The 21,313-nt window shown below is 34.9% G+C and overlaps 1 protein-coding gene across 4 annotated transcripts in view; it reads right to left on the reverse strand.

The window, feature by feature from the left end:
* Window positions 1-21,313, reverse strand: part of Elp4 (elongator acetyltransferase complex subunit 4) — a 196,543-nt gene that overhangs the window by 153,646 nt on the left and 21,584 nt on the right. For all 4 annotated transcript variants that reach the window (XR_005091368.1, XM_028877860.2, XM_028877862.2 and 1 more), the window contains exons 3-4: window positions 14,570-14,691; window positions 1,660-1,788 (exon numbers count right to left, since the gene is read on the reverse strand). Coding sequence is in view for 3 of the 4 variants with exons in the window: in XM_028877860.2 (XP_028733693.1) it covers window positions 1,660-1,788; window positions 14,570-14,691 (251 nt within the window). In the remaining variant the exon portion in view is untranslated. The remainder of the gene's footprint in view (window positions 1-1,659; window positions 1,789-14,569; window positions 14,692-21,313) is intronic.

The raw sequence follows: 21,313 nt of genomic DNA on the forward strand, positions 1-21,313 counted from the left end.
ATGAAGTACCGTATTACTTTTCTCACTGCTATGACCAGCTTATCTGACAAGAAATGAGCTTGTTAGAGCTCAGAGTTCCCTTGAACAGTCTGACATGGTGGAGAAGGTATGGCAGCAGGAGAATATGAAGCAAGTGACATTGTTTCCATAGTCAGAAAGCAGAGAGAAGAATGCTCATGTTCAATGTGCTTTCTTTTTTTTATAAAGTTCAGGACCTCAGCCTATGGAATGGGACAGCCATATTTATTTATTTTTTATTTATTTTTTTTGAATACACAATGAGGTATTTAATGTTTCTTATATTCTCTTCCATTAAGCATTTAAACATTAATATTGTTAAATTTTGTTGAAAAAAGCATACATGATGGGAGTACATCATCTACCTTTGGACTTGTACTCAGGAGGTGGACACATGAGGATCATGAGTTCAAATATATCCCTGAATCATTACTGACATCCAAGCCAAATGGAATTACAAGCATATATCTCAAGGGAATTTGTGAAAATATGAAAAACAAAGCCAGCAACAAAAACCCACCACCATTTCACAGACATCCTAACTTGAAAAGTATGATCACACACTGCCTGATATTTAAGTAAATAGTGGACCACTTAGATGATGGGTATACCATTCTCTGCATTACAGCAGAAAAATACCTATCACTAAGAAAAGTACAATAGAAAATGAACAAAAGGCATAGGAGAAATATAAAGGCAACAAAAGAAACATCACTAAATGTATTTGTCCCACATATAGCACACTTTAGTATCTACCTCAAAAGTTTCAAGATAGGAATCACAATGCAGTGATCTCCACCATTAGTCCTAATTGAACCTGGTAAGTGATTTACTTCCTTCAAGTGTGTGATGAAAAATAAATGAAACATGATTTCTTTTTCTTGAAGCTGAAGACAACTGTGATGTCCAAAGTCTTTACCAAATTGTTTAAATGAATAGGGTTTTTCTCTTGTATGAGTTTGTCCTCATTTCCACACTTCAAAATGATATAAATAGACTTTAAAAAATTTACAGCACTAGAGATATGACTGGGCAGTTAAGAAATGTTCATTCCCAGGACAAAGGTCTGATTTTTGACAACTTCTTGTCATTCATCTCCAAGATCCAATGGTCTAACATTTTCAGAAACCAGTTCACATGATCACATACCGACACAAACACACAAATCATATAATTACAACATTTTCTAAAAATTCCCAAATGATACCATCAACTTAGAAGGATTGATTTCTTTGGCTTCAAGCCTATATGCTAGCTTTCTCTCACATGGACCAATTCATGATGAAGAAAAACTCTGAAAGCCATTAGATGCCTCAACAACTGTTACAGTAATTAACGCTTACAAGAGGAAAAACCTTCATGTAAAATTGGTTCTATAAACAGTTGTTGACAGCCATAAGTAAGGTGGAGAGAGATGGAAGACAAGTAACATTGGCCTCTATGAACAGACCCACATGAAAGAAAACAAGTTTTATCTCTTATACTTCTAATATACAATGGCACAGAATAATATTCCCATTTCAAAAGGAAAAATTGGGCCAAAGCCACAAGACCTAAGACCTGGTAGGGCAAACCAGAGATTCTACAAAGTAAAATGAAATGCATTTGTAAATTTTAGAGGTAGTTTGTATGTTGACTTGCCTGCATCTTGGGTTGAAACTGGTATCGCCAGGCTATTTTCATGTTAACATCTGCATCTGGTGTTTGAGGATTATGTGCATCATCAAGTTCTTTTTTACCATTATCATCAAGTTGTGGTGCAGGGAGTTCCTAAGAAAACAGAATAATACATTATATGGCATCAGTGTTAAATATGGTAATTTCCTGAACCATAATGACAGCAATGCTAGAGTTCTCCAATGCATTAAACAAACATGGGTGCCTTGTAATTGATTTAAACACAAACAGAATGAGATAAGATTTCCTTCCTTCCTTTCTTTCCTCCCTCCTTCCCTTCCTTCCTTTCCTTCCTCCCTCCTTCCCTTCCTTCCTTTCCTCCCTCCCTCCCTCTCTCCCTTCCTTCCTTTCCTCCCTCTCTCCTTTCCTTCCTTCCCTTCATCCTTTCTTCTTTCCATTTCTGACAAGTGTCCTGTGTAGTTCAGGGCATACTTAAGGATGACTATGAAACTCTCCTCCCCTGCTTTAATCTGTCAAGTGCTAGGATGACTAAGGTGCACCATCATGTCCAGTTTATGTGGGGCAGAGGATTGAACTCAGGGATTTATGCATGCTGGAAAGTCTTCTGCTAATTGAGCTATATCCCCAGGCCTTAATATAGACAATTTTAAAACAGAAGAGTGTTATATCAGATATGAAGTTTAATTTTTTTTTAAATAGTTACATTTATTGTTGTTTTTGAATCCCACTAAATACAGCAGTGGACTTCGTTGTTGTTCTTGTTGTTAAAAAACAGGAAAAAAAAAACAACTATGCAAAGGCCTTTATGAAAATGTCAACAGTGGTTATATCTGATTGATATTCTTGTGTGTATGCCTTTTGTATTTTGTTAGTTTGTTTTGTTTTTTGAGACAGGGTCTCTCTGTATAGCCCTGGCTGTCCTGGAACTCAGATTCACCTGCCTCTGCCTCCCAAGTCCTGAGATTAAAGGCATGCACCACCATTACCTGGCCACCATTTATATTTCTTAATGCTCTATAACGAATATATGTTGGTTTTTTTATTTTTTATTTTTTTTAGTTTAATGTTTTTTAATGAACTATTATTCAAATACATCTGAATTTCTATATTCACAAAAATCAATTCTATTTTAGCAAGAAGTAAAGTATATACTAATAAAAATATATACTTAAGCAAAGTATGGAATCAGCACTTAATGTAGTTACTGTTGTGTTTGCCATGAAATAAAATACATCATTGTATAATCTGTCTACTCATTTGTACTTCTAGAATTCAAAAACTTATTCACTGGAATAATGAATGAAGTAACAGTGGAGAATAAAGACATTTATTTTCCCAATATCAAATTGCTAGTTTTTGCACCTACAAACTTAATTTACTTTTTAAACAATAAAAACAGAATTTAAAATCTTGTATTAAATATAGATACTGAATGCCAATTTATTATTTTGTAAGGTGACTTAGTGAGTAGCTATGAAAGAAACTTTAAAATTATTTTTGTCACGTGTTATAATTAAAAACAGCATTTTGTAAGAAAAGTATGTCATGATTTTTGTTTTTATTTTTTATTAGCCAGAACCACAAATGATGTGGGAATTTACAATAGCAACTATAATTATATTTTAAGTTTATCTAAATCGCAATTTTTATTTTTCAAGATCAAATACTATTTTTTCCCTCTAGGGGTAGGGAGGACAGGGTCACATTTTATACAACAAAGTTCAGGCTGGCCTCAAACTTAAGATCCTCCCTTCTCTGCCTCAAGACAGCTGGGACTACAGATATGTAGCATACAACCATAAGGCCCAGCTTATATGGTTTACAATTAAGGTAAAATCAATACTTTGAAGTCTATTGGTTTTTAATATTTCAGAGTTGTGCAGTTCTCATCATCGAATAAGCTTTCTGTTACTGTGATGGAATACCTAAATGACCAAGATAAAATGAGGAAGGATTTATTTTGGTTCAGAGATACAGTCCATAGTCATTTGGCTGCATTGTTTCCAGGCCTGTTGCTAGGCAAAAAAGTGTAGTGTGGAGGAGTAGAACTTCCCATCTCATGATATCAGGATGTAGGATGCAGGATGCAGACAGGTATAAAAAGGATACAAAGCTAAGATATATCTGTCAAAGGCAAGTCCACAATGAACAAGTTCCTCTAACTAGTTCCACCTTCCACAATTCCACCATATCTCACTGGCCTATTCAAATTCTGAATCTTACAATGGATTAACCCATTGATTAGGTCAGAGCCTTCACGATCAAATCATCTCTGGAAATGTCCTTACTGCCATACTCAGTGCTGTGCTGTACAAATCTCCCAGGTGTCTCACTGCAACCAAGTTAACAATAGAGATTAACTATCATAACCACTATCCACCTTCAAGATATTTTTACCATTCTGTAAAGATATCCAATGCATCTTCTACAGCCAGAATCAACTACTAATCTTTCTGTTTCTATGAATTTGGGTCTCTTGGACATTTTATATAGAGTGATACAAAATTTATGGTTTCTTTCACTTAACATGTTTATCCATGTTGTAATATACATCATGAATTCATTATTTTTCATTAGCAAATATTACATTGTATGTATATACTAAATTTTGTTTACCCACCATTTACTGGATTATTTCTACCTTTGATTGTTATATTACTATGAATATTCAAAAGATTTTATTTATTATTTATTTGAAAAGTGACATATTTGAGTATTTGAACAATTGTGGCAAACGTTTTTGGTCTTAATAAGAAATCAGGTACAGTTTCACATGACATTGACTTAAATCAATAAATAATGTATTCATTGTTTTGAATAGCAATGATATGATGCCTAGCTACAGGACTAGATAGACTCTTACCCCAGATGCATTCTGAGAAGATATCATAATCAGAGTCAAAATAAACACAACACAATTCACTGGAATCTGGACAAATGTCCTAAACAAAAGCCGAGCTGATATTATCTCTTATGTAGCTGAAGACATGAAGTCCATGACTGCATGTTTTGTTGCCACACACATTTTAGAGATATGAGTCCTTGGGCAGGTGGAGATACTCACTTTCCTTGTTACATAAGACCCTTAACTCCTGAACACACAAGCTGTGGTAACTAGAATTTTGGCAATGGCTCAGGCTTTGTGCAGTTGCGGTGACTTCAGAAGAAGTGTACTGTGGCCCTGGCTCTCACAGTTTTTTATCTCTGGAGGCTACTCAATTGGCTGAGGGTACCCATTTTAGTACAGAGGAAATGAATTCACTGGATTACAAGAATTTTTTTGTGTTTATGAATGGAAACATGAAAAACAGAACAGCCAGTCATTTATTTACTACCCAAGGATAAGTAATTTGAACATACTTGAGTATTCCTCTCCTAGCTTCTTCTATATATATGCATGTGTGTCTGCACACATACTCATACACATTACAAAATACATATTGACCATTATGTATACTAAGCTATATGCTAACTTATGATATGATCTTTCCATATTATTTATTAAGCACATGATTTTCAATGGCTTTAAAATATTACACTGCATTGCTTAATCAAAATTCAGTTCACCACTTCTGTCTTGTGGACCTTTCAGCTGTTTCCAATGTGAAAATGCCACAACAAGCATAATTCTTTACCCTACGCTTCTGTGTCTTAAGTGATCCTCTCTATGAGATTATACAGAAGAAAGAAAAAAATAATAAAATAGTCTAGTTTCTACCACTTGGCTTTCCTTAATCTTAACAACTGGCTTAATGACAAAAGAAACCAGTAATTTCAGAAAGCTAGAAGCATCATTTGTATGAAAACACAAGGATTGCTGAAAGTCTTTAAAAGCAACTGGCGAGACCCTGGATCCTCCTATATGTTCTCCCAGAGCCAGGATGCTACTCCTCCCTCCTCTGCCTCAGAAATGGAGGGCAAAACAGACAACCTCTGAAGTAGGAGCAGAGCAAAGAGATGTGATAAGATGATGGTTTATTGAAGATCTCCAAAGGAAGAGTGATCCAAGTTCCACTCCAACACATACAAAACCACACCACACATACACTACACACACATACACACACATGTGCACACACATTACACATATACGTGCATGTATGCACATATACCTCACACATACACACACACCACACACATACATACACATGTGTGCACACACACATACACACACATGACTGCTAGGCTGTCGGAACAACAGAAGTCATTCTTTTTTTTTTTTTTTTTTTTTTTTTTTATTTTTCGAGACAGGGTTTCTCTGCGTAGCTTTGCGCCTTTCCTGGAGCTCACTTGGTAGCCCAGGCTGGCCTCGAACTCACAGAGATCCGCCTGGCTCTGCCTCCCGAGTGCTGGGATTAAAGGCGTGCGCCACCACCGCCCGGCCAGAAGTCATTCTTAAACAGAACAAGCAAGACATCAGGAGACTGGAAGATTGTTAAAGATGGATGAGCTTATGAGCCATAAATGAACTTATTCACAGGTTATATGCTCAGACACAAAGTCCCTCCAGTTAGTTTTTCAGTCGTTTACCATTGAATACGAACAGAGAGAAATCATCAGATACTTGAGAAAAACATCTGACATAGAATTCAAATACCAAGATAATTGAGCAAGAAATGGAAATGGTGCCAGGGGAAAATGAAAAACTTTAGAAAGTGCAAGAAGTTATATAACAGTATGTAGAAATAGGGGCATAATAATTCAATAAAAAATCTCAGAAAAAAACCCATCATTTATAGAGGCTAATAAAAGATTTCACACACACACACACACACACACACACACACACACACACACAAACACACACACACACTGACCAGAGCTGGAAGATAAACACGATCAAATCTCTTTAAATAACCAAAAATGAAATAATGAACAGTAAGAACAGGATTAAAAAAAAAAAAAAAACTCAGTAGTTAACGTGTTAAAAAATGCTAGTATAATTATGAGTACTTTAAATAATTAATATTTCAAATCTTAACAAGCATGATGATTCAGTTCATCTTACATATGAAGACTGGAACACAAAGGCTAATTAACTTGTACAAGGTTACAAAACAATAAACATAACATTTGAGTTTGAGAAGTCTTGCTTTATGGTTCAATTTCCTTTAAATATCTTTTATGTCACACTACGTATTTATTACTATTCATGAGTGGGCAAAAGACAGTTTTATTACTACAACCCCATGACAGTTATGGTACATTTCTTAATCATTACACTACACTGCTTCTTGAAGTTTTCCCATTCACAAATCCTTTAAAGAAATTTTTATATGATGCTGGGTTTACAGGCATATGAAATAGGTTATACAGATTAAATATTTACTGGTAATAAAGATAAAGAAACTTAATTCAAAACAATTATTTGGCATGTGTATTTTACCAGTTATTAAAGGGGAAAGTGAATTTACATGCTAATGAGATGGATGTGTTGTTACACAATGAATTAAATCTCTTCCAAATAGCTGATACTGCTTGACAAAGAGGATTTTCAACATTAGAGTTGATCGATAGTTTGACTGTATGATTGTCAATGTTGAGAAAGCTATTTCATATAAGTATATAGCACAAAATACCATAGTATATGTATGATCTTAAGTTTTCCCTGGAGTTGGGAAATAGTATGATGGTATGTTTATGTGTCCTTCTTTCAATGTATTTTGATAACTCTAAGTCATTTTTCTTCAGATGATGCTTGCTGAAATGGGGATGATGCTACAGTCATCACTGTGGATGTATTCCACGATCATTACCAGGGCAGAAGACACAAAGTTACTACTATTTGAACATCTACTATTAGCTTTCATATTTTCCTATATATATATAAAATTCAAAACTGTCAGTCTATTTAGAAAGACTCTTAGCCATATTATTTTCATAATTTTTTTCTTACAGATACTGAACTAAGATACAAAATTTATTAATTTTCTACATCAAAATATAAAACCTGGGGTTAGCAAGATGGCTCAGCAGGTAAAGTTACCTGTTGCCAAGGCTAATGACATGAGTTCCATCCCTGGGATTCACATGGTGGAAGGAGACAATTGACTCCCACAAGATGTCCTCTGCATACCAAGGCACACGAATACACACAAATAAAAGAAACATAAAAAATTTCAAAATGAAAATTTGGATTATGTATTACTTTACAATGTCTTCTATTGAATGTCTTAGAAAGAAAGCTTACAATAAGGAATTACGTGAAAACAACCATGGACTGTCTATATTATCTGTTAATATTTCTAACTATAAATATTAGAAAATTTCCTTTGTCAGATTCCTTTACAAAGTGAAGTTCAATGTTTACTCTAGATCTGTGTATACTACACACAAAATTAACTCAGAATCAACAGGATCATACTAAGTGTGACTCTGAAAGTATCAATATTAAGGTAAACAGAACTACTAAATAGGTGATTGCTGCTGTTAAAACATATGTGTATGTTTGTGCATATTATGTATATATTGTACATATACAAATATGTGTACATACATTTGCATCTATAGAAATAAACAGTATGATTAATCTAAATAGAAAAACATTTTTAAAGATGTATTTTATTGTTACTTATGTGTATATGTGTATTACTCTGTGTGTATGGCATGTGTATGCGGATGCCTGTGGAGGTCAGAAGAGGGTGTCAGAGTCCCTGGAGCTACACTTACAGGAGGTTGTGAGCTGCTCAACTTGTGTTCCCAGAACAGAATGTGGGAACTCTTGGAAGAGCAGCAAATTCTCTCAACTTCTTGGTCATTGCTCCAGCCCAGAAAAATCTTGATTAGCAAAGAAAACCTTTACCAGAGGAAAAAAAGTAGCCTTCATAATAAAAATCTTTTCCAACTACAAACCTGAGAGAAAATTAACAGAGAATCTATAAAGGACTCTAAACATTAAATACCAAACCACTTCAAATCATCCAATCCATGAATGGGCTTATGTTCTCAAAGGAAGACACACAAATGGCTAATAAATACTTGAACAAGTATTCAATATCTACAATTACCAGAAACTATAACTTCTCGGAGGTTCCATCTCACCCCAGTCAGAATTGCTATCACTAAGAAAACAAATGACAACAAACTAGAAATCAACATGGCAGCTCCTCAAAAGCTAAAGTTAGAACTACCACATCCCAGCTACGCTGGCTAGTTTTGTCTCAACTTGATTCATGCTAGAGTCATCAGAGGCAGGAACCTCAGTTGAGAAAATGCCTCTATAAAATAGGGCTGTAGGCAAGCATATAGGGTATTTTCTTAGTGACTGATTTGGGAGGGGCCAGTCCATTGTGGGTAGGGAAACCTGGGAATCCTGGGTTCTATAAGGACACAGTTTGAGCAAACCATGGGGTGTCTCTTAGGTTTTCTATGGCTGTGAAGAGACATCATGACCACGGGCAACTCTAATAAGGGAAAAAAATTAATTTAATCCATTATCATCATGGTGTGACATGGTGGCATGCAGGCAGACATGCTGCTGGAGATGGAGCTGAGAGTCCTATATCTTGACTCATAGGCAACAGAAAGTGGTCTGAGTAACACACTGAGTGGAGCTTGAGCAAAGACTTCAAAGCCCATTCCTACAGTGACACACTTCCTCCAACAAGGCCATTCCTACTCCAACAAATCACACCTCCTAATAATGCTACTCCCTATGAGCTTATGGGGGTCAATTACATTCAAACTACAACAGGGTGCAAGATAGTAAGAAGCACACCTCCATGGCCTCTGCATCAGCTCCTGCCTCTAGGGTCCTGTCTTGTTAGAGTCCTTGTTCTGACTTTCTTTGATGATAAGTAATGATATGAAAGTGGAAGCAAATAAACTCTTTCCTCCCCAACTTGCTTTTGGTCACAGTATTTCATCACAGCAATAGTAACAATGAGACTAGCTATACCACTTCTGGGCACACAGCAAAAGAAATCTAGTCAGAACAGATAGTTGCACATTCATGTTTATTGTTGTACTCTCCGCAATAGACAAGATATGGAACCAGCCTAGCTGTCTATCAACAGATGAATAAAGAAAGAAAATGTGGTTCAAAAACACAAAGGAAGTCTATTCCACCATGAAGAAGAACGAAATCACGACTTTCAGTCTACTTTTAATCTAGCAGAGATTATTAGATAAACTATGGAGTAAATATCACATTATAAAGGCCCCCAATTTCATCAACATACCATAACTTGAAAAGACAGATGTGGTAAAGTAAGGCCACTTTCTGCAGCTCTTTGCTTACAATGACAGAACTTCAATTTTGGAGAAGCCTGGCCACTGAAACACTTCAACCCTTGGTTGGCGGGGTGCCTGCTGAGCAAGCATGAAGCCCTGGCTGGGTTCTCCCTCCAGTACCACAATAAGAGTAGGTGTGGAGGTACATGCCTGTAATCCCAGTGCTTTGAGGTGGAACAGGAGATAAAAGGCGGAATCCTTCTCAGGGACATAACAAGATGGAGGACAGCCTATGATATAGGAGTTCTTGTATCAAAAATAAAATAAAAATTTGAATGTAAATTTAGGGCTGGAATGAGTGCTTTAGGTTTTAGAAAGCAATACTGCAGATTGTTCATGTTCAACTTTGATTTCTGGAATATGGTACCTCCCTGTCTTAAAAGCCTAAATGACTTGCAGATCTCCTAGCTGGCTAAGAAATAAATCTACTATATTCTAAGTAAATTTCACCCTCTGGATGATAAACCTCACAGCCAACTAACCCTGCTGCTGTCAAAGTTCTGTGTGCAGGTGAACACATCAGTGTCAGACACACATTCCTCTCACAGCAGCAGCGTTTCCCAGGAGTCAGAGCCAGGAGTGCAGACTACTTCTCCCTCACAGTTCTGCTCTCATCTTTCCCTTTCTCTTCCTTACTGGAAAGCCAGTCCCATGCCATCTTTAAAAGCTGGCCACAAATGTAGGTCACTGGCAGCAGCACGGCTCTCTTGCATGTCATTTTCTTAGTCTTCAGATTGCTATAGACGCTCCAAGTGCGGCTGCCAAGGGAGGCCTCGAATTCTAAATAAGCTCTCACAGTAGCCAGGGGCTGGGGCAGAGTCACCCTGGGGGTCAAACAACACAATTAGAGCTCAACAGGCACATCAGAGTACTAAGCACTAAAAAGTGTGTAGATGGCTGATGATTTGGGAGGAAATAAAATGCTGACCCAGATGTAGAGGAAAGATGATTTTGAGCTCTGCCTGCAAAGCAATACTTAGTATCTGTAAAGCTGATATAGACAAAATATATAGGCATGATAGTTTTAGGCAAATACAATAAATAGTATTATTTAGAAAATATAAAAATGCATGGGGAAATAGTATTAATAAGATATTAAGCATATGATTTAGAAAGTTAAATGATGCAAAGGCCTCATATAATTTTAAAGTATTTGTAATATAATATTTTGCTTTCATTCTGAATCACTGTAACAAAACTTTCAGATAAGACAAAAATGATGAAGGGTATAATTGGCTTTTTTTTTTTTTAAACTTCTTTTTGCCATTTTCTGGCAGAGTAACGAAGCTTGGGTCTGAGGTATTTTGTATTCTTTCCACTCAGAGCTGCAGTGTAATGGAATCAAGCACTGGCCCTCTATAGTCACTTTCCTACTGTCTTCTGAGTCAAGAAACAAATGGATGGGAAATAGAAACTTTAAACATCCAAACATCAAACTGTTAGAAGGAAAAGAAAACTGTATTAATTCAAATGCTATACTGTTTGGCTAAAATATTACTCTAATTAATTCTTAAATAACTCATCATATCTTTCATTTCAATTTAAACCAGAGAATCAAATAAAGTAAATTTATGATAAAATGAGCCAGACTTAAATAAACAAGTTCAAGTTTTGGGTAACAATTGTAGTATATAGGATATTTTCAATTTATTAAGATAGTCAAGTTTTTACTTGTTAATCTTCAGTTCATGAGAAAGAATTATAAAAATTTTAATATTTTATTGTACTTTCACTATTAAACATTGTGTCGCTATGTTCATTTATCAAATATGGCTTATTTTAAATAAATTGTTACTTATTCTGTGATAAGTCATAGTAATGCTATTCCTTTTGAATTTTGAAAGATTAAATATGAAAAACTTGACCTAAATTTTAAAATTGAACCATGAATTTAGTGCTGATATAATGTTAAATATACAGGATGCTACCAGTCTTTAGTAAACATCACATTAGGATGCTCCAGCCAGCAGTCGTATATTTGTCCTGCTAGTAGCTGTGTATCTGTCCTGATTACATATTTAAAAACATCCAATCTTGTCTGAAGCATCCTGGCTGATGCTGGAGATAGGAAATACTGCATATAAAAAATCAGTCCAAAGTTTAATGCAACAACGTAAAGGTTTCACCCTTTCCTCCAGATATTAGACACTTTATTTTGCATAAACATTACTTATCTGCATGCCTGCACAAGCAAGTATGCAAAGTTTGGCCCTTTCTATAAAATGTAACAGCATTTTACTTCTGAAAATCTTCTTGAATTCCACATATATATTAACAAATGACATTAAATGCATAAAAGGAATGTAATATAAAATATTAGTATCTTCAACTTTTAAAGTGAGGTATGTGTGCACATATTATTTTTATTACATAAAAAACCCTACTGCTAAATATTTAAATATCTTTATATAAAAATTAAATTTTTATTATTTTATACAACATTCCATAGAAAGTATATTTTCTTGAGCAGTACTCATCTATTGCATTTGAGATTACCAAGAAAATTCTTGTAGATAAAAAAGTTAACTACAATACTTATAGTGTGTGCTTTTTAAAGATTGAACAACTCCACATGTACTGTTTTATAGGACTTTCTAAGGGTATAATTTCTCAAAGCTGCATCTTAATGCCAGTTTCTTGAAGGAGCTCTGACTACAATAGGCATGAATATGTTCTCAAAGGATGATGGATAAATTGCTGGGTGGTTATATAATATACCTTAGGCAGCTGATGAGGCTTATCTCTTTTCTTTCAGTTATATAGTTTTAAAATAATTATGGTCTATAAAATTGTCTTTCCCCTCTTCTTTGTCCAGAAATATTTGCTCTGGTTGGTTATAGGTCTGAGAAATTGAAATTAAGCAATTACAACATAATTTTTCTTGTTCTGTGTTTTTAAACATGGTTAATACCTTGATTTTGGTCATTCTTTATTGAACCTTTTGATAAAAATGAAATTTTAAGTATAATGATAATTGTGTTGGACATCTGAAATTCTAAGAAAATATTACTTAGAAAAACCTATTTACTTGTATCAGTATTCAACATATCAATTTATACTACAAAATATTTTGTTTATTCTTCTCAGGAAGATGCTAAAATATTTCTGTATTTGTATTATGAGTATATGAATAATTTAAATGTTTAGTATTCATACTTTTATAATACATTATATTTTAAAGACATATAAATACTAAGTGGACCATATTAAATCTCATATATTAAAACAACATTTGCATTTTTCATAGAAAGAGAATGCTATTTGTTTAAAATCAAATTTTGCTTCCTTTCCATATCAAAGATAAGAAATATAAAATGAGATGACTGGAAATTTAGGAAATATAACTGAGTGCAGTAGTCTATATTCAATTAAGTGTAATAGAGTTGTATAAAATATAAGCACACAAATTAAGTTTTAAATGAATTACTAAATAATTGTATTTATGTAGTAAAGTTAAACATACATACTATTTAAAACAATCAAAAGTACTAATCTAAAGATATGATTATACTTAAAAGGTGGATCTCTGTGAGTTTGATCTCAGGTTTGAGGCAACCTGGTCTACATAGTGAGTTCCAGAACAGCCAAAACTATATAACAGAAAGACTCTGTCTCAGAAAACTAAAAACCAAACAAATGAACAAGCCAGGCAATAGTGGAGCACACCTTTAATTCCAGCACCCGGGAGACAGAGGCAGGCAGATCTTTGTGAGTTCGAGGCCAGCCTGGGCTACAGGATGAGTTCCAGGAAAGGCACAAAGCTACACAGAGAAACCCTGTCTTGAAAAACAAAAACAAAACAAACAAAAAACCCAAACAAATGAAAAACATAAAGTAGTAAAAACAACAGAATACAAAAATATCATTTTTATTTATTTGTTTTACCACATTGTACTTATTTTTTATACTTTTATTTAAGAAGTGAAAATCAATATGGTGACATTGTTTTGCAGAATTCTTACAAGTTAGTTCATATTGTAGAAGCAGGAAAGTAAGGGTTGGCTCTGGAAAATCTGCCTAAGCATAGTAGCAGTTAGGATGAAAAAAAGATGACTTTTGTCCAACTGAGAAAGTCAATTAGAAGTAAAAGAAGAGACTATGTTCCTTCTGTTTTCAGTGAGCAATATAAACTGAGTTGTTGTCGTTGTTGTTTTGCTATTAAACATGATTAATGTCTGGTCCAATAATTTGTATTCAGTTTTAAATAGTTTATTAATTTTCTTTTACTTCTGATTAAAAGAAAACTCTCTAATAACACTAATTTAAAACAAGACTCGGTAAAAAATGATTGTTTTCATTTAGACAAAACAACAACAACCCACCTCCCACCCAGACATATGGTCTGATGTGGTAATGAGTGTCTGCAATCCCAGCACTCAAGTTGGTGAGAGAGCAAATTCTAAGTTCAAAGCTAACTTGGGTTACATAGTAAGACTAAAACCAAACCATGAGAAAAAGAGTCAGGCATGGTGATGCAGGACTGTAATCCCAGAATTCCAGACACTGAGGCAGGGCTGCTGTTAGTTTGAAGTCAGCCACAATCTAGAGTGAGGCCCTGACTCAGAAAAACAAAAGCTCTCATTAATGTATATAAATATAATTTGTAAGTACATGTCTTGCTTGTATATAATTCCTTTTCATGAAGCATTCAAAATGTATGTTGAATTACTATATTCTATACCTGTAAAATGTCAGCAGGCTTTTCTTTGGCAGATGCAACCAACAGAGTATGCCCATTGACGATTCCTTCTGCCAGGAAATACTTGAAGAGCAAAGGTGAATAAGTATTGTATTTATCTTCTTCTGCAAAAAAAAAAAAAAAAAAAAAATACATTAGAATCCTGTATAATTATACATATTTTTTACATTTTTTCCTCTTTAAAACAAGTACATGATGTGAGGGAATAGATTATGTTTTCCAAATGAACAGTGAGACTAAAGGAATCAAAACACAGATTTCGTAATACAGATTTCCTTATTCCAAAGATCATTCTCCAACCACTATACTACTCTGAAAATCAAAAACTTTAGAGGGTTATGTATGCTTAAGAGTTCAGATTTAAATTGTTTTAAATTATTTATTGTTTTAGGTTATAATATAATTGCATCACTTCTCCTCCCCTCCTATAACTCCCCTTGCTCTGTTTCAATCAGATTTAAAAATTTATAATATTTATATGTGTGTGTAGGTGTGCAAGACACAGGATACAGCTGGAGGTCAGAGGACAACCTGTAGGAATTGGTTCTCTTCTATCATGGTGGTCTCAGGGATTGGATCCAGGTTGTCAAGATTGATGACAAGAACCTTTACCTGCCTAGCTGTCCCATGAACCTAAGGTCAGATAAATACATATGCACACACACACGTATAGTTACTTTGTGTGTGTATGCGTGCATTATGTGTATTTGGGGCAAACATGCCATGAAGTGTGTGTAGGACAGAAGATACCTTTGTGGCTCAGTCCTTTCCTTCCACTTTTACACAGGATCTGGAATTGAACTCAGGTTGCCAGAATCTCACATTAACTGCCTTTACCTGCTAAACTATTTTGCCAGTCCGATGTATGATTATCACATGATACAACTATCGTTTGATGGTTCAATTTCCCAGGCACTGCACTTCCCTAATTTTTTAAATTATGTTTTATTTAGTTATTTTGTGTTCGAGTGCATTTATGTATGTGTGCCTTGGCATGCATGTGGAGGTCAGGAGACAATTTGAGGAGCTCGATCTCTTTAACATGGGGGGAAGGGGATTGAACTCAGGTTTTCAAGCTTCTAGGTAAGAGACATCTTGCTGGCCCAGTCATCTGAAAAAGCCATCATCACCCAACACATCCTGTAGACACACATTTCTTTCATAGCAAAATAATTAAGTACTTAATGTATATATCCTGATGATTAAAGTTTAAAGGACTAATTTGATAGTATAAATTATGACACTTCCACTAACAGATCCTTTCACTTTTTTTTTTTTTTTTTTTTTTGTTTTTCGAGACAGGTTTCTGTGTAGCTTCGCCTTTCTGGAACTCACTTGTAGCCAGCTGCTCGAACTCACAGAGATCGCTGGCTCTGCTCCAAGTCTGATTAAAGCATGCGCCACTAACGCCTGGCTCCTTTCACTTTTATTATCCCTTTATCCTTCCTTCTTTCTGACTTTTTAACAATTAAATGAAGATTTTGGAGATTTATTCTTTTTTTGGGTGCCTGTCCTGGATCTCACTTTGTAGACCAGGCTGGCCTCAAACTCACAGAGATCTGTCTGGCTCTGCCTCCTGAGTGCTGGGATTAAAGGCATGTGCCACCGATGCCTGGCTTCATTTATTTATTTATTTATTTTTAAGCCAAAATGTGTAATACTTTTGTGATTTCCCCACAAAATGAATGTAACTTCAGCCAATCTTTATTCTCCTGACACATGGCCACATTTACAATTCAGTTTTTCTTCCATTAACTACTAGAGCACAGAAGGACAAGAAATATAAGTAACTATTTATTGTGTAAATCAAGAGTAGTCATTATTAATTTCCTCGACAAATGTTAACTTAATTTCTACATTGGAAAGTTGTTGCTAATATCCTTAAAAATTATATTACTGAAAACAGCAGTGTTTTCCTGAAGTTTGAGCTTGTAGCAGTGTTACCAAGAAGGCAGTATGCAAAACAACCTGCAGCTCTAACTGTGAAGTGTGGATAATGTGCCACTAACAAAACAGATACCAGAAGTCATTGCAAAGTGACACAAAGTTAGCAGCAACTACAGCAGAGTTTCATTAAGAAAGATACTGCACGTGGAATGTGCAGGATTTCAGGGGTAGGGGTCTTTTAACCTAAGAATGCCCTTGACTTCCATTAGGTTTGGCAGTATTATATCCTTTTCAGATTGAGGTGGTAAGATGTGAACTTCAGATTGATCAGACAACATTGTAGCATGAATCTTAAAAGGTCTTATTAATAAAAACAAACCCAGGCCCTGGTATTGGGGCGAATGCTGGAAGATCAGAGAAGCAGAACAAGCCACAGCCACCTCACCTCGCCAATTCCTCAGCTGATCTTGTTTCCTCATACTGGAAGCCTCTGAGTCCTCATCCAGAATGAATCTCAGTTGAACTGTTGCTCAAAAGTCTAAAAGCTTAACCAGGCTCTAGTTCCTCATCCTCACTCCTTAAATACCTTTCTGTTTTCTGCCATCACTTCCTGGGATTAAAGGCTCTTGCTACCATGCTTGGCTGTTTCCAGTGTGGCTTTGAACTCACTGAGATCCAGATGGATATCTGCCTCTGGAATGCTAGGATTAAAGGCTTGTGTGCCACCATTTTCTGGCCTCTATATCTAGTGGCTGTTCTGTTCTTTGACCTCAGATAAGTTTATTAGGGTGCACAGTATTTTGGGGAACACAATATCACCACACAACATGCTAACACAGAAACCAAGTCTTGAAAAACTTCAGCATATCTTCCCTCATATCCTCAGGCTACAGTGAAATAAACTAGAATTCAATGACAATATATTCCACAAAGACTGGAAACAGGGAAATCAAAGCATATCTTTCTAATTAGTTTATTGTGGATCAAAAATGTGTGAAAAGGGAAATTGGGAAAGATTTTAACCTAAATAATTATATTTGATATATTATCAAACAATTTATGAGGAGTTTGGGAGATCAGGTAAAGCATCATTAAGAACACAAAAAGACCAGGATTATGGGCCAAGCTTCAAGGATAGAAACTGAAAAAAATTGTTTACCAATACTGGAGGGAAAAATCAGTACATCAAAAATTGATTTTATAATAAGGTCAAGGACCTGGTAATCTGTTGACTAGGCTAATAAAGAACAAAAAGTAATCGGCCACAAATTGTCTAAATTGGAAATGACATAGGGGGATTCCACTAAAGAAATTATTCATATTGAAAATATTAGAAGAAATACTTTGAATAATTTTATAGTAAAATTTTTACAATTTCAAAAATTGGACAAAATCATTTTAAGTTGTCAAGTTATCAAATATGATAAAATAGGAAACAATATTAAATTCATATTTAAAAATACCTAAATTCACTTCGGGCATAGGAAATTTTACTAGTAAATTCAATATTTGTAAAAACAGTTTCTAACATTTAAAAAGTGCACGAAAAAGTGAGAAAAAAACTCACTGGACATTATTATTTGGATATTCAAATGAGAGAAAGGATATTATATATATAATATATATACATATATATAATTATGTACATTTAAATATTGATCCAAACATGTGGTTCCAGAAACACATGACAGGGTGGAGAGAAACACTTCCAAATCCATCTTGATACAAGTGTAAATCCATCACTAAAATCAGATCAAGATATGGAAAGAAAGACACGGACTAGCAAGTCTCACGAACACATTACATAAAGACTATAAAAGGAAACCCATAACAAAAACAAATATAGTAAGATTAAGTGAGTTTTATCTGATTAGAAGAATCCATGTACCACAATAATAGATTTAAAAGACAAGATTACACAATTATTAGATTAGGCAAAAGTTGCAGGCAATGGGAATAAAATGAAATGTCTAACACAATAAATGAGATCTACAAAAACCTATAGATAATATCATACTTAATGGCAAATGAAATGCATTTCTTCTGAGACTGGAATAATCAAAGTACAATGAGATGTGTGTAGATGTAATCAACCATCTTATTAAATAAGAAACACAGAATCAATGTAAAAGAGAAAGCCAAGAGTTCAGAGCTCAGAGCTAAAACCTTACCCTTCCTCCTGCCGTGGTCCTACCTCTCCAAAAGAGACCTACTTCTTGTGTGTTTGTCTTGATAATGTCTTTCTGTTCTATTAGAAGACTATCACTTACATAGGAAATATCAAGGAATCTGACAAATAACTAGTAAAACTAGTAAGTCAAGGCTGTCAAGTAGGAAGTCAATATTTACAAATTAACTATCCTCCTATATACTTGCAATAAACCTTAGAAAATGATGGTCTTAAAATCCCATTTACCAACCAGGCCTGGTGCTTCATCCATGTAATGCTAGTACTAGTACTCAGGATACTGATACAGGAGGATTACCACAACCTTGAGGGGAGGTTGGGCTTATACAGTGACTTCTGCGTCAGCTTGGGTGAAACACCAAAACCAAAAATAATCCCCAAACCCAAGCAATGCCCCCCCAACCCAAAAACAAACAAAACCCCAACTAAACAGAAAGCAAACAGATAAACAAACAAAACAGGGTTAATATTAATCATGTAAAAATAAAACGTTTAAAGATATTTACCAAAAAGTGTGCATGAACTATCTCAACATTAAAAAACAGGAAACATCCTGAGAGTCGGCAGAAGAGAGCTAAATCCTGTGTATGGGTGGAAGAGTAAAATCTCTAAATTGACCTACTTATATAATTAATGCAATCCCAGTGGTAATTCTCAGTAGGTTTCTAATTCTAAAATTTGCACATAAATTCAAAGGTCAGTGAATAACCAAACAAGCGATTTCAAGACTTAGTACACCATCACTAATCAATTCAATGTGTCACTGGCAAAACGTTAGAAACGTACATTCACAGAGAAGATCTGATATTCAGCAATGAATCTACAGAATAATTGTTTCTCAACAAAGGTGTATAATTAACTTTTTAAAAAATGGTTCTAGATTAACTTAATATTCACATGCAAGGCTATAAAACCTCAATCTTGGGCTGCTGACATGGCTCAGCAGATAAACGCTGGAAGGTCTGAGTGCCTGGGAACCCCATTGTAGAAGATGAGAAATGACATCTGTTAAGTTGTCCTCTGACCTTCACACAGGAGCTGTCATATGTACTGGCCCCCACCCCATAAGTATAAATAAATGTTAAAACAAAAACAAAAAGCCTTTAGTCTTAATTCATACTAAAGTCAATTAAGAACCAACAGAACTTTTATCTAATCCCTTATACTACTACTCAGGTATGATTGTAAGTGGCTAATCAACTAAAATGTAAAAGCTTGAAACAATACAACTACCATAAAAAATAAGAATGTAATGTTGATATAAGCAGAAGTTTCTTAGGACATACAAGTATAAACTGAACAGAAAACACTGATACAGGGCTGGAAAAAATGGCTCAGCAGGTAAAGGTACTTGCTACCAAGGACCCGGACCTCATATAGAAGAAGAGAACTAACTCCTGAAGACTGTCCTCTGACGTCTCCATAAGGGCTTGCCCACATACATACCCTCATACACACAATGGAAATACATAAAATATAATATTAAAAGGCTCCAGGCATGGTGGTATAATCCGAAATTTTAGTACTCAGGAGCCTGTAGCAGGATTCCAAGATGGAGGAAAGTTTGGGCTACTTAGGAGAGATCCTCAGCACAGAATAAAACAAAAAACTGAACAACAACTAAAACTGGATGACAAACTAAAACAAACAAACTGCAGACAGAGACAGTATCTGCAATAAATATATGTCTGACAGAGGATTGGTACTCAGACTCAAGTGTTCTAAAATTCCTTGTAATTCAGCAAGAACACAAACTATCCACATATGGATGGCCAATAAACATATTAAGAGATGTTTAATCACAACATTAAGCATCAAAAGATGCCGAATGAAACATTTTGAGGAATCATTATATCCCATGGGAATGGTTCTAATTTAAAGAGAAATGACTGCAAGGATGTGGAACAAATAAAAAGTTCCTAAATTTCCAGTGGCAATGGGAGACAGTATATATTCTTTGGAAAATAGTTTGGGTGTATCTGAAAAAGCTAGCAAGTACTTATTAAAGGGCCTAGCAATTTTATGAGAGATGAAAATGCATGTTCAGAAATAAATCAATAAAGATTGTTTATAGTAGCTATTTTGGCTAAAATTTGGAAACGATGCATGTGTTTGTTAACTAGTGAACTGAACTGACAGATAACACATTCATAAATGGAATGCCATGAAACAACATTAAAGTGATACACAAGCAACAGGACAGATAAATTATAATATATGCTGTGAAAAAAGCCAGATCAAAAAAGAGTACACAGAATATGATTACTTTTATATGCTTTCCAAGAGCAAATGAGACAGAGCTAGGAGGCAGAAGGAAGACCTTAGGTGCTTGGGGCCAGGGAACCGTTTGAACAGCAGGAGACTTTTTGGAGTGATCGACATATCTTGATTGTGGTGGTTATGTGAGTGTATACATTTGGAAGAAGTCATTAAAATGATTGTCTTGAAATGGGTGTATATTATAAACAATTATAATTGAAGTTGACTTATTAAACAATTTCTTAAGATATAACAAAGACATCATATGCTCAATTATTCAAAAACTTTCTCAGCATAGTAGCTTAGAACAAATCCTCGACCAAGGTACAGTTGATGTAACTGGGTTATGTGGTAACATATTGGGTATCTAAATAAAGCTTGTCTGGGGATCA

Source organism: Peromyscus leucopus, chromosome 4 (assembly GCF_004664715.2).
Source record: "Peromyscus leucopus breed LL Stock chromosome 4, UCI_PerLeu_2.1, whole genome shotgun sequence".
Lineage (NCBI taxonomy): Eukaryota > Metazoa > Chordata > Mammalia > Rodentia > Cricetidae > Peromyscus > Peromyscus leucopus.